The following is a 15,085-nucleotide window of genomic DNA, read 5'->3' as shown; positions in this document are numbered from 1 at the left end:
ATGCTTGCACCACCATGCTTCACTGTCTTCACTGTGAACTGTGGCTTGAATTCAGAGTTTGGGGGTCGTCTCACAAACTGTCTGCGGCCCTTGGACCCAAAAAGAACTATTTTACTTTCATCAGTCCACAAAATATTCCTCCATTTCTCTTTAGGCCAGTTGACGTGTTCTTTGGCAAATTGTAACCTCTTCTGCACGTCTTTTATTTAACAGAGGGACTTTGCGGGGGATTCTTGCAAATAAATTAGCTTCACACAGGCGTCTTCTAACTGTCACAGCACTTACAGGTAACTCCAGACTGTCTTTGATCATCCTGGAGCTGATCAATGGGTGAGCCTTTGCCATTCTGGTTATTCTTCTATCCATTTTGATGGTTGTTTTCCGTTTTCTTCCACGCGTCTCTGGTTTTTTTGTCCATTTTAAAGCATTGAAGATCATTGTAGATGAACAGCCTATAATTTTTTGCGCCTGCATATAAGTTTTCCCCTCCAATCAACTTTTTAATCAAACTACACTGTTCTTCTGAACAATGTCTTGAACGTCCCATTTTCCTCAGACTTTCAAAGAGAAAAGCATGTTCAACAGGTGCTGGCTTCATCCTTAAATAGGGGACACCTGATTCATACCTGTTTGTTCCACAAAATTGACAAACTCACTGACTGAATGCCACACTACTATTATTGTGAACACCCCCTTTTCTACTTTTTTTTACTAATAGCCCAATTTCATAGCCTTAAGAGTGTGCATATCATGAATGCTTGGTCTTGTTGGATTTGTGAGAATCTACTGAATCTACTGGTACCTTGTTTCCCATGTAACAATAAGAAATATACTCAAAACCTGGATTAATCTTTTTAGTCACATAGAACTACTATTATTCTGAACACTACTGTATATACATACACACACACACACACACACGCAAAATCAGTAACATAACTGTCCATACTTTAACTAACAGCTATATAGTCCTTCAAACATGAATTGTATTTTCAGAGAATTCAGACAATTTTCACAGAAAACATCAGTTCTTTATATTGGCATTTAAACTGATTGACATTTGGACATCGCTTGAGTTCCTTTGACAGATTATTCCATGCTTTAGGTCCACAAGTAGAAACACAGAAACCTATCCTGGTCGTCCGAGCGGCAGCAATTTTACAAGTAATACAAGCCCCTTAAATTATATTTTCCCTCTCTCTTTGAAACATTCTTGAATTCTGAGGGTCAGTTGCTTATTTTTCACTTTATACATTAATTGCAGAGTCTTAAACATAATCATATCATGTAGTTTTAATATTTTAGATTTAATAAACAATGAATTGGTGTGGTCTCGATAACCTGCATTATAAATGGTTCTTAATGCTCTTTTTTGAAGAATGAATAATGGTTGCAATGTAGTTTTATAATTGTTGCCCCAAACTTCAGCACAGTAAGTCAGGTAGGGAGCAACCAGTGAACAATACAGAGTATGAAGTGCTCTGCAATCAAGAACATGCCTTACCTTATTTAGTACTGCAATACTTTTTGACACTTTCCTTTGAATATGTTGAATATGAGCTTTCCAATTTATTCTTTCATCAGTAATAACAGTTAAGAACTTATTTTCTTTGACACGCTCTATGATTACCCCTTGTATATTTAACTGAATCTGTATGTCTTTATTGTAATTCCCAAATAACATTATTTTAGTTTTAGACAAATTTAGTGATAATTTATTCATATCAAATCATCTCTTTAACTTCATCATTCCAGTATGTAAATCAGACAATGATTTCTGCAGATTTTCACCTGAAGAAAACAGGGTTGTATCGTCTGCAAACAGAACTGCTTTAAACAGATCCCAAACTTTACATATATCATTAATGTACAGAAAAAATCATTTTGGTCCCAAAACAGAACCCTGAGGAAGCCCACAAACAATGTCCAGATATGAGTTTAACAAACTGTTTCCAGTTTTGTAAGTAATTTTGAATCCAGTTCAAAGTCACTCCTCTGATGTCGTACACTTCCATTTTTTTAAATATGTTGTGATCTATTGTGTCAAAAGCCTTTCTCAAGTCAATAAATAAACTTCTTACTATTTCCCTTTGCTCCACATGACTACTGATCTCTTCTACTAAATTGAGCAGAGCCAGTGCAGTGGACCTACCTGCTCTAAAACGATATTGGCTTTCATCAAGTTATGTCGTTCTATAAATTTATTCAGTCTGCTGTTGTAAAGCTTTTCCAGTATCTTTGAAAATTGTGACAGTAGAGCATGGGTTAAAGTTCTCCGTCACCACGACGGATTTCCGTCATTTGGTAAATTTAACCACACATACGTGTGCGCACATGGTGTCATGCGTGTTTTGGGGCTGAAATATGATAGTCTCACTGTCAAAGCAACATCCCATTCTGCGCTAATCAAAGCAGCAATGTCAGCGTGTATGGCGCCGCACCGCAGAGGAAGGGACTGTGTGAATTTTCCTTCCTCTCTGCTCTGTTTACTGCTTGCCATGAGCCACGTCTTCGTGTCTTCGTGAGAACATTGGCAGACACTCCCCAAGTAGAGTGAAGCGTGGATTTGCTTTGAACCAATGAAGCATTGATCCGACTCTGCATCGATGGTTTGTTGTATTATTTCACTTTATCTTAATATTCCCCGCTAAAACCCTAAAGAGCATATGTCTGTGAGTAATATTTACCTTTTTTTATATTACACCGACCTGTTATGGTCTTCTGAAACAGTTGATAGTATTTTATAACTTAAAAACTGGACTGATGCTAACGCATTAGCATGTCTATGTCATTTTCAATGTTAAAGTTAACATTAAGCTGTTCACATCTCAGCACAGTTTGTGTGCATTTGTTTTCTGTATAATAATTAATTAATGGCTTAACATTTGTTGTCGTAAAAGAGTCAAATGTATTACAAATTGTAATTTTTATTTCTTTATTTTTATTTAAAGTTTAATGGCAATTTGTTTCGGTCAAACCACATCTAAGCTGTGTTTTACACAAGAAAAAAATAAAATGCAGTAAACTGCACATTTATGTCTTTTTCATGAAAATAACTTATTAAAGATCACATATTACACTTTAGTCAGGCCTTTAAAATACTTTTGTGGACTCTTGCTGTAATATGTTGTCAGTGGTTCAGATAGTTGCTGTAGGCATCTAAAAATGCTCATAATCGGGTGAAACCTGATGGAAATCTCTCTGTGGTGTGTCGGTGATGTATGTATGTGTAAAATAAAACAAAACACTACTCCAGGTATGTTTCTGACCAGAATAGAACATAACTTTGTTACAAGGTCAAATGTTGATGTTGCGTGACAAAGGCCTTTTAATAATAACTCACTTAAAGAAATAATGGCAAAACTCACATGTAAGTAAAAAAAAAAAAAAAAACATTAATCGAAAAAATAATCAACCAATTAATCGATTACTAAAATAATCGTTAGTTGCAGCCCTAGTTTGTTTTACGAGTGAGAGCATTTTACAGATTAAATGTGAATAAATCAGTTTTGAGTTTCTCAGTGTGCATGCGTTTTCAAAACTGGTGACAGTGTTACTTTGTGCACAACAGAACAACGTTGTCAGTTGCTTTAGGTGCTAATTTTTTATTTTATTGACTGTACAGCCAGAAACACAGCACCCATTTGGTGCATTTACCGGATTGGAACAGATCAAAATACTACAGAAGACAAAGAATTTATACTTGACAGTTTGAAGTGAGTTTTCTTTGTTTCAGAGGACTAAACAAAGAACCAGTTAAAATTCACCAGAATATACAAAATTTGACTTGGTCTTTTAAAATATTTTGGAGGAGATCCCCCAGACCCCCCAGAATCAATACTGTGTTTTTACTTCACAGATTGAAGTGAGTTTTCTTTGTTTCAGAGGGCATAACAGTGGTAGGAGACATCTTTAAAACTACTCAAGTCCTGTGTGAAAGCTAAGACAAAAACCAGTCCAGAGCAGACCCAGAAATGCCCACCTAAGTCCTTAGTCTCTCAACTAAGACTCCATGATCCACCGTGTCAAAAGCTGCAGAGAGATCCAAAAGGACAAGCACAGAATATTCACCTGCATCTCTGCACATTAAAATATCATTTGAAACTCTGAGAAGGGCAGTTTCTGTAGAGTGCAAGTGACGGAACCCAGACTGGAGTTTATCAAGAATATTATGTTCAGCTAAAACCTCATTAAGCTGTTTGGCCACTTTCTCTAAGACTTTGGAAATAAAAGGCAACTTTGAAATTGGTCTAAAATTTGGAAGGAGTGAAGGATCAGCATTAGGCTTTTTTAAAAGAGGATGAATAACTGCCTGTTTAAAATACTGAGGGACATAGCCGGAAAGCAGTGATCTGTTTATTATCAATAAGACAACCGGGCCAATAGAATGGAAGACCTTTTTAAAAAAGGAGGTGGGGACGATATCAAGTGGGCAGGAGGAAGGTTTCAATCTGTCCAGTGAGCTCTTTCAGTGATATAGGTTTAAAACTATCCAGAACTGATGGCCGGGTAAGATAGAGGACAGGAAAACAAAGAGAGGGATTAATATTTGCCCTGATATCACGAATTTTACTGATAAAAAAGGACAAAAAATTGTCACAGTCTTCATTTGACTGAATGATAGCAGCAGGAGATGCAGGTGTAACAATGTCTCTGATTGTGTCAAACAAAATTTTTGGATTCCGTCGGCTGCTAGAAATTAAAGTGGAAAAATAAGCAGCCCTCACATCTTTCACCATATTATTAAAAGAGATTAAAAGCTCCTTTAAATGAAGGAGGTGGACCTGGAGCTTTGTAGATTTTCACAACCGCTCCACTTTCCCACATGATCTCTTAACACTACGAATACTGTCATTCATCCAGGGGGAGGAGTTATTCAGAGGGGCGTGTCTGGTTTTAAAAGGAGCCACTCTGTCCAAAATTGAGACACAATGATGATTAAAAGAGATTAAAAGTGACTTGGAAATGTTCATGTTTCCATCCCCTGACTTGTCTGAAGAAAACTGGCAATAAAACTGATTATTATTTACAGGTTTTATCAAGTTTTACAGATTTGCTTTCAGTTTGAGTTTGAGGAAGATAATTTTAGACATTTTTATTCTTTATTTTATTTTTTTGTATTTCTTGTATTTAAAATGACAAAAACAAAATAAAATGTGTGAAATTCCAAGTGTTCCAATACTTTTGGAGGGCACAGTATCCTAACCTTATGATGTGTGTAAAATGAGTGTGATATTATTACTGTTTTGTTTAAGAAGGTTTAATTTTCACTGTTGCTGCACTTTGTGTCAAATCATAGTCATATCATATATCATACTGATATGAAAATTCAGTAAGGTATATCTTCTACAGGGCTGGATCCAGAGTGAAAATCTGACAGATAAAAATCGTACACGTCTTGTTATTCAATAATCTTCATTCTTTTATTCGTGTGCAACATATACTGTCAACACTTCTTTTAATATATTTATTATACTTCATGGACCATAGTGAACACTTCTTATTTGTATAAATATGATGTCCTAAAAAAACACTATAACAAAAACTTACTGTAAACAGGATCAAATTTATTGCCAAAATTGTTCAGTTCCTGAATCTATATATGATTTTTTTTTTTCAGTTGATAAAATCAATAAAAAATATGGCTGCATATATTCTTAATAATAAATTGAGATACAGACAGTTCACAGAAGACATTTTCCATTGATACCAATCAAAATTAGAAACAGTCCAGCAGGTAACAATATTCATCATGTCCAGGACTAAATATACTAAAACAAATACATCACAGTTGTGATATTTGTACAATTGTGATGTATTTGTTTTAGTATATTTAGATTTTGTTGTGATTTGGCACTTTATAAGCCGATTAAATTGAATTGAACATTTTATTGAGTCTTAAAGTAAATAAATATGAATTTGGTCACTGGATCCTTAAACTTTGGACATAATAAACTCTACATGGTGAATCCTTGATCTCTGGACATAAATAGGAATAAAAAAAATCTGTAGTTTTTGTCAAAAGCATTTCTTTTCAGACATTATTGGCATAAATGTCTTTCCGTATATCTGAGCTGAGCTCTTACAGCTGCTGTGCTTCACATCAGGATGTAATTTGTAAATGCAGCACGTTTCATTTTGGGAGGAAAAAACGTTTTAGTCAATTGTAGTTTCTTGTCTGTATTACAACGTCTGGAAAGAGGTGTCATTTTATTTAAAGCGGCAATTCATTTTGAAGTTATTAATTCCAACCAGACTCTGTCTCAGCAGAGAGCCGCACAGTGTTTGGAGCTGTGTCAACGGAACGGAGGACGATTCTCGTTTCTTGACTGCAACAAGACAAGAGTCCCAGTTAGTGACTTTAATCCACAGAAAAGTGACTCATGATATTTTAATGGCTTTGAGAGGGGTTAAGAAGTGGACTTGCTGCTTCTGAAGAGCAGCAAATCAAAGAGCCACGAGTCATTGAATCGAAGCATTGCTTCAATGGTTCACAGCTTCAAAGTGGAGTCGTGCTGCAGAAACAGTTGATTACAGAGCCGCTGCAGACCAAATCCTGAATATCCGACTTTATTTGTACGTCCGTATGACTCTGAAACTCAGAAAAATCCGTATAATTTACAGACTATAGGTTGACATGAAATGCTCCCCTGAAGCATTTACTCAGAATAAAGTCTGAAGGACCTAAATGACATGGTGAGATGCTGACGAGCTTCACTCGTTCATGTCCGCGACATATACATATTATGACTTATGTATTTCTAACAACAATCGAATCACGAGCGCATCTTCACCGTTTTGTTTTTTCCATGAAGCCACATCATCCCAGGATGACAACATTTCTGCTGCAGAACTTTGTAAAGTTCATCAGGCTGTCGAGCATCAGCAGTCATACAGGAGTGTCGACTGTGGAATTAAAGCTCGCTGAGGGATCTACAATGACTCTTCAACAGCTAAAGCCTGTGGAAAAACAAAGGCTAAGGCTTTGTGTGAAAATGTCTTGGTGCCCTCCTCCATCCAGAGACGTGGACCACATCAAAGAAAATAAACTGCATGATTCACTGGCCACTGATGCACCAAACAAAGGGACGATCAAGTGTTTGTTCCTATAGTACGGAGATATTTTCACTTTGAGGAGGGCGTGCAGCACTGCTGGATTTGTACAGAGACCCCAACGAGACATCAGAAGCTATAACCAGTCAGCTGCTGACAAAACTCCAGATGTCTGGCCTGGATGTGCAAAAAAAGTCATCATATGCAGCAGACAACACCAGCGTTAACTACCGAAAACGGTGTTTATCAGAAAGTCAAAGAAGCTCAAAATGATGCGCTTGCTGCAAACTCTTGAGGGCCACAAGATACACAGCTGGCAGCTTGGATTTGGACATTGAAAACGTTGTGTTAAAGGTGTAGAGCAATCTCAGCATGTCAGCCAGCAGAACGACACAGCTGAGGGAATTCTGTGAGCTTGTGAGGTGGATGAGTCATCACCAGGTGGTTCTCTGCTGCCATCTATTGACCAAATGCTGAAGTACTGGAGGCCTCTGAGCAGCTGTTTTCAGAGCCTTGGTGAAGAATGGCCCAAGATTTTGTGGAAGTGTTGTGCAGAGGATGGCACTGAAGTATCTGAGATGTTCTTCCTCAGTCACATTCTGAAGGTGATCTCAGGCTGCATTGAAGGACTTGAGGTCAAATCATTCAGCGTAACCTCTGTGGTTAAAGTCACGACTGAACTGAAAGGAAACTTGATCAGAGGCTGAAGAACAGTTTTGTTTTTTGGCTTTGCTGTGAACAACAAACTTAAACAGTTAAGTCCTGATTTGGCAAAGAAACGTGAGGCTGATTTTATTCTGTTCTGTGAAAGAGCAAAGAAATATGTGGGTGATAGTTATGACTTCTCTGAGAAGAGCAAAGTGTCAAAGGTCAGCCTCACAAGTGTCTTCTGAAGAGCACAGTGATGCAGTCCAGGCCTGCAGACTGAACATGTTGATATGGATGGACTCTGTGAGGAACACGGCGTGGTGGAAGATATTCTCAGCTCTTCAGAAATGGAAGGTTGTCACAGTGAGGAGAGATATCTGAAGCTGTTTTCCAAAGCAGACGTCCCACATGTTAACCTGAGGAAGGTCTGCGTCTACATCTTCTCCATCCCATGCAGTGACACACATACAGAACATGTCTTCTCAACAATGACCTCAGCACGGAGAAATGAGACAAATCGTCTGCATGTGGACAGTGTTGAGGCAGAGCTGCAAGATTTGTGTCAACTTCACGTCTAAGTGCACAGACATGGACCAAAAACTCTTGGAAGCAGCCAGGAAAGACCTCAAGTATCCAAAACAGACATTTACCCCTTTGTTCAGTACACCAGAGTCAGCTCATGTTACAGTTTTAATGTTATTTTTGAGTTTTTACCTGGATTTTGTTGTCTTCGTTATGGAAATGGACACCCTGACAGTTCATCTGAGCAGCAAAACAGGTTCCAAATAAAATATGCAGCAAAGATTGTGATCTGTGATTTAAATCAGGGAATAAAAGATTGTCATCAAAGATTGACAGGACAGTATTGATTATTTGACTGAAAAATGTCTTCTTTCAGCTGTTCCCGTTAGGGGTCGCCACAGCAGATCAATAGTTTCCATCTCACCCTGTCCTCTGTATCTTCCTCTGTCACACCAACCACCTGCATGTCCTCTCTCAGCACATCCATGAACCTCCTCTTTGTCCTCCCTCTTCTCCTCCTGCCTGGTGGTTCCATCCTCAGCATCCTTCTCCCTATATACCCTGGGTCCTCCCTCTGCACATGTCCAAACCATCTCAATCTCACCTCTCTGACTTTGTCTCCAAACCGTCCCACCTGAGTTGTCCCTCTGATATGTCCATTCCTAATCCTGTCCATCCTCATCACAAGATCTTCAGCTCTGCCTCCTGTCTTTTTGTTAGTGCCACTGTCTCTAAACCATACAACATAGCTGGTCTCACTACTGTTTTGTAAACTTTCCCCTTCACTCTTGCTGATATTCCTCGGTCACAAATCACTCCTGCCACCTTTCTCCACCCACTCCACCCTGCCTGCACTCTCTTCTTCACCTCTCTGCCACACTCTCCATTACTTTGAACAGTTGACCCCAAATATTTAAACTCATCTACTTTCACCACTTCTACTCCTTGTAACTGCACTATTCCACTGGGCTCCCTCTCATTCACACACATGGACTCAGTCTTGCTTCTACTGACTTTCATTCCCCTTCTCTCCAAAGCATATCTCCACTTCTCCAGGCTAGACTCAACTTGCTCTCTACTCTCACTACAGATTACAATGTCATCTGCAAACATCATAGTCCATGGGGACTCATGTCTGATCTCATCTGTCAACCTGTCCATCACCACTGCAAACAAGAAAGGACTCAGGGCTGATCCTTGGTGTAATCCCACCTCCACCTTGAATGAGTCTGTCATTCCGACTGTGCATCTCACCGCTGTCACACTATTCTTGTACATGTCCTGCACTACCCTAACATACTTCTCTGCCACTCCAGACTTCCTCATACAATACCACAACTCTTCTCTTGGCACCCTATCATAAGCTTTCTCTAAATCCACAAACACACAACCCTGGTCTTCTCTGTATGTTTCCATCAGTCCTCTCAGAGCAAACATTGCACCTGTTGCATCGATTTCTATTTAATCCACTAGATGGCGGATGCAGCCTGCGAGCCGCCATCTTGCTTAGCGTTATTACGTGTCATCAGACATTAGATTAAATATGAACCTGAAAATGCTGTTTTGTGCCGTATTTGGGTGCAACAACAAGCTGACAAAGGTTTGTGTTGTGAGCTTTCATAAGTGTGTATTATATCTAATATTCATGATGTGGGGAAATGACTAAAATTGCTGAATAAAGGTTAGAAAATGATTTTTTTGTGTGTGTGTGTGTCGATCTGTATTCTGTAAAGTCGTGACTTCAGTTTTACTGCCTGAATGTTTTGTGGTGATAAATATCTCACCGTTCGTTCAGTGATTCAGTTAGAAGTCTCACTTTCATACGTCTTAATTTATCCCTTTTTAATCAGCCTCTGGTTTTTTCTTCACATCAGCTTTTCCATCCTGAGATTTTCTGTCAGATTAAATTCATAGAATGGAAATGTTTTTTCTCTCAGTTTGGTGGGTCACATGATAGTCGCTTTGATATTGTATATTCCACTAATATAAGAATATACATGAATGAGATTCATTTCTCTCTGATATACTGAATATTCCAATGAAGTGTTTTCAGATTTCTTTCAACTTGATCCAGAAATTATCGAATAATCTGACTTTCACTGGCTGGTTCATTTTATTTATTTTATTTGATATTTTGGTGGAGAAGCGCTCTGTAAAAGCAGCGCTGCAGTGTGGTGGTTAATGTTAATGTGGTTAATATTAATATCTTTAATATGATGTGACCGTGTGAAGCTCTTAATTAAGGATCAGACTAGTATCTGGTGTCGTGGCAGACAAACGGAGTGTTTGACAAACTGATGGTGTTATTTTCTATCTTGATAGAGATAATGACTTCAGTGGTCAGGATAGCATAAAAAAAACTCAGAACTCCAGGTGAACACTTCACAACATCTGGACTGAGACCAACAAGTTCATTCAGTCTATGATATCAACAATCTGATCCGTTTCTGTGTTTGTTCGGATGAATCTCATTTTGACCACAGTTATCAGGGTCACTATTGTACTGAAACACCAGTCCAGATCCATGTGATCCAAATCTACTACTCCTCCTCATCTGCTGTGTGGATGCTGATGGAATCCTGGATTCAGCTGCACAAACAGAAACTCATCTGATCAAACAGGAATCTCTTTGTCTGAAAAAATGTGTGAAAAAATCTTTATTGAGACGTTTTTGCTCCACTTAATCTCCCTGCAGGTCCTGAACCAACACCTCATCCAGCTGAATGATCAGCTGGAACAAGTGAAGGCGGACCTGGACACGAAGATGAAGATGGTCCAGAAACACGCCGACTTGCAGCTGCAGCAAACTGAAAAACAGAACACCGGCACCGAGTGGCGGCTGAAGGACCAAATCCAGGTGTGTCCAACTACTACACACAACAAGAAAATCCCAGTGCAGATTCATCCTAAATCCCACCCGTCCTGGCACCGAGATGTCCTGGGTTCAGTTCACCCCCACACCAGAATAGGCCAACCTGGACAAATTCTGGTGCCAGTCCAATCCAGCAGAGACTGCACGGTCTCCATCAAACCCGACTACTGTCACTGTGGGACTTTAAAGCTTCGTTCTTTCTCCTTTGTCTTTCAGCAGGTGCAGGAGAAGCTGCAACTCGAAGTCAGAGTGCACGAGGAGTCAAAAAACTGGTTGCATCATCAGCACAAGGTCAGAACGTGAGAACTTTCTGTTGTTGTTTATTTGGATTGTTTTGTTGATTTGTGTTTTATTGTTGATGATCAGGAGTTACAGCAGCAGTTTGAGTGGTGGCAGCTGCACTTCGACCAGATATCACAAGAAAAACAGCAGCAGGTGGACGAGCGGCAACGAGAGCTAACACAAAATTCAGACAGACTGACGCAACTCAAGAGAAAGGTGAATAGTTTGCAGCATGCAAAACGATATCTGGCCCTTCGCAACATCCAAGATGGCAACTGGCACCTCGTGGGTCACAAAACAACAACTGGCGCTTCGCGACACGCAAGATGGCAACTGGCACCTCGTGGCAAGCAAAACGACAACTGGCGCGTCACGACATGCAAGATAGCTGCCACCTCGTGGCAAGCAAAATGACAACTGCCACGTCGAGGCACGTAAAATGACAACCGGCACGTTGTGACATGCAAGATGACAACTGGCACCTTGTGGCACACAAAACAACAACTGGCACCTCGTGGCACACAAAACGGCAACTGGCGGCACACAAAACAGCAACTGGCAGCACGCAAAACAGCAACTGGAGGCACCCAAAACAGCAACTGGTGCCTAGCAGCATGCAAAATGACACAGTTAACAGCTCCCAGGGCACAAAACCGCACAACTCCTGGCTCCTGGCACATGAGGTGGCACAGCTAATGGCTGTGGGCTGAAGGTCTAAGGTGCATCATGGGGCGGCAACCCTCAAATACCGTGGTGGACACCGGTGGTCAGGGAAGCCGTCCGACTGAAGAAGGAGTCCTTCCGGGATATGTTATCTCAAAGGACTCCAGAGGCAGTTGCAAGGCGCCGACAGGCCAGAAGGGCAGCAGCCTCTTCTGTGGGGGAGGGCAAAGCAGCGGGTGTGGGAGGAGTTGTGAGCAACCGTGCTGACTGAAAGTCGCCAAAAGCACCAGTTCGCCAGAAGCACCTTGGTGCCACTTTCAGTCGGCACCAAGGTGCTTCTGGCAAACTGTGAGGCACCTCAGGACGGGAAAAAGGGGGAACCACCCAAGCTGTCTACAGTAAGCATGGGACTCTACTAACCTCTACTGAGGATGTAATCCACTGCTGGAATGAACACTTTGAGGAACTCCTGCATCAGACCGGAGCGCTCTCTATAGTGGGGGCAGAGCTGGAAGCTCATGGAGGCTTATAGGTGAAGTCAATGAGGTAGTCAGACAGCTCCACAGTGGCAAGGCCCCGGGGGTTGATGAGATCCGTCCAGAAATGCTGAAGGCTCTGGATGTGGAGGGACTGTCTTGGATGAGACATCTCTTTAACATTGCGTTGAGCTCTGGGACAGTGCAAACTGGGGTGGTGGCCCCCATATTTAAAAAGGGGGACCAGAGAGTGTGTAACAATTACAGGGGCATCACCCTACTCAGCCTCCCTGGTAAAGTCTACTCCACGGTGCTGGAAAGGAGGGTTCGGCCGATAGTCGAACCTCTGATTGAAGAGGAACAATGCAGGTTCCGTCCTGGTCATGGAACAACTGACCAGCTCTTCACTCTCACAAGGGTCCTGGAGGGAGCTGGGGAGTATGCCCATCCAGTCTACATGTGTTTTGTGGACTTGGAGAAGGTGTATGATCTGGTACCCCAGGAGATACTGTGGGAGGTGCTGCGGGAGTATGGAATGAGGGGTTTTCTTCTCAGGACCATCCAGTCTCTGTACTCACAAAGCGAAAGCTGTGTTCGGGTGCTCAGCAGTAAGCTGGACTCATTTCCGGTGGGGGTTGGCCTCCACCAGGGATGTGCCTTGTCACCAGTCCTGTTTGTGATATTCATGGACAGGATATCGAGGCGTAGTCGGGGGGAGGAGGGTTTCCAGTTTGGTGGGCTCAAGGTCTCATCACTGCTTTTTGCAGATGATGTGGTCCTGTTGGCTTCATCAGCCTGTGACCTCCAGCACTCACTGGATCGGTTCACAGCTGAGTGTGAAGCGGCTGAGATGAGGATCAGCACCTCTAAATGTGAGGCCATGGTTCTCAGCAGGAAACCGATGGATTATCTACTCTGGGTAGAGAATGCAGTCTTTCTCCAAGTGAAGGAGTTCAAGTACCTCGGGGTCTTGTTCACAAGTGAGGGGACAATGGAGTGTGAGATTGGCCAGAGAATTGGTGCAGCAGGGGTGGTGTTGCATTCACTCTACCGTACTGTTGCATTGAAAAGGGAGCTGAGCCAAAACGCAAAGCTCTCGATCTATTGGTCAATCTTTGTTCCTACTGTCACCTATGGTCATGAGGGTTGGGTCATAACTGAAAGAACCAGATCACAGGTACAAGCGGCAGAAATGGGCTTCCTTAGGAGAGTGACTGGTGTCTCCCTTAGAGATAAGGTGAGAAGCTCGGTCATCCATGGGGAGCTCGGAGTGGAGTCGCTGCTCCTTTGCGTTGAAAGGAGCCAGCTGAGGTGGTTCGGGCATCTGGTAAGGATGCCTCCTTGGGCGCCTCCCTAGGGAGGTGTTCCAGGCACGTCCATCTGAGAGGACACCCCGGAGAAGACCCAGGACTAGTGATCAGCACACGGTGCTAAATGTGGCATAGTGATCTGCTCGTGGCACAGAATGCGGCGCGGTGATCGGCTCGCGGCGCTGAATGCGCTCAAGCTAATGGCTCAGGACTCAGATTGGTTGATGTTGTTGAATGTGACTGAGTAACTTTGATGACTTTGACCAACGTTTTGTTCTGGGTTCAGTTCAGGGACATGGAGCAGGTGGTGTTGAAGTCCAGGCAGCAGAAGGAGATGTTGCGCAGACAGCTGGAGAGACAGCAGGAAGAGATCACAGCTGTTACCATGGTAACCAAATTCCTCCTCCCAACAGAGGTCTTTTTATGGTCACGCCATATGTTCATGCTGTAGCCTCATTTTTACTGATTCTGACCTTTGACCCTGAAGATACAGGCCTGGTGGAGAGGCTGTATGGTTCGACGAGGTCTCGGCCCGTTTAAAAAAGGGACTAAATCCAAGGACGGCAAGAAGAAAGGAAAGAAAGCAAAAGGAAAGAAGTAGAAAAAAGTGGACGTCATCTTCCTCCGAGGCCTCATTCTGATTTTAAAGATGTAATTTTTGTTTCATCTGTTCATTCTGCAAAAACCAAATGTGATTAAAAAACCTTCTAAAAGTCACAGCTGGGCGCTTCCCTTCATCCTCCCAGGAAACACTTGAGCATCACAACTCATCGGCGCCACCATCAGCAGGACATTCTAAAATGTCATCATTTTAAATGTTTCCTTCATCCTCAGTATTTCCAAACCAGGTTAAATGCATAAAAACATCTGCGATGAATAAAAAAGCCTCTTAACTGATCAGGGTGATCAATAATCAGCGTCAGGTCACAGAATCACCATGAGCCTCATGTCCAAAGACCTGTGTGGATTTCCTACTGAAACATATTGTATGCCAAAACCCAGAACCTGGTGTGGAGTTGGGGATGGTGCACGTGTACCCATCTTGGTCTACAGATGTTTTTTCTGCAGGACGGATGAACTGTGCTGCTGTTCAGTCCCACGTCACTGACTCACTGGACAGTTAGTATTTTCAAATTTTAAACAACACAAACAAACAAGGCTCAGATGCACAAATTACCAGGTTTTTACAAAATAAAACAGCGCAGAAGACCAGCATAAAAAAGTCACTAGTGCAGGAGTCAACAGTCAGTCAGTGTGTC

At 41.7% G+C, this 15,085-nt stretch overlaps 1 protein-coding gene across 1 annotated transcript in view; it reads left to right on the top strand.

Annotated features, from left to right (window-relative positions):
* Window positions 1–14,541, top strand: part of iqcg (IQ motif containing G) — a 55,035-nt gene extending 40,494 nt beyond the window's left edge. The window contains exons 2-6 of the mRNA XM_034165312.1: window positions 10,919–11,080; window positions 11,312–11,386; window positions 11,462–11,593; window positions 14,113–14,214; window positions 14,314–14,541. Coding sequence (XP_034021203.1) covers window positions 10,988–11,080; window positions 11,312–11,386; window positions 11,462–11,593; window positions 14,113–14,214; window positions 14,314–14,427 — 516 coding nt within the window. The 5' untranslated portion in view covers window positions 10,919–10,987 and the 3' untranslated portion in view covers window positions 14,428–14,541. The remainder of the gene's footprint in view (window positions 1–10,918; window positions 11,081–11,311; window positions 11,387–11,461; window positions 11,594–14,112; window positions 14,215–14,313) is intronic.
* The last annotated feature ends 544 nt before the right edge of the window (window positions 14,542–15,085 follow it).

The sequence above is a fragment of the Thalassophryne amazonica genome, unplaced genomic scaffold (assembly GCF_902500255.1).
Source record: "Thalassophryne amazonica unplaced genomic scaffold, fThaAma1.1, whole genome shotgun sequence".
In the NCBI taxonomy this organism is placed as follows: Eukaryota; Metazoa; Chordata; class Actinopteri; order Batrachoidiformes; family Batrachoididae; genus Thalassophryne; species Thalassophryne amazonica.
This window is presented reverse-complemented; position numbering and strand designations above follow the sequence as displayed.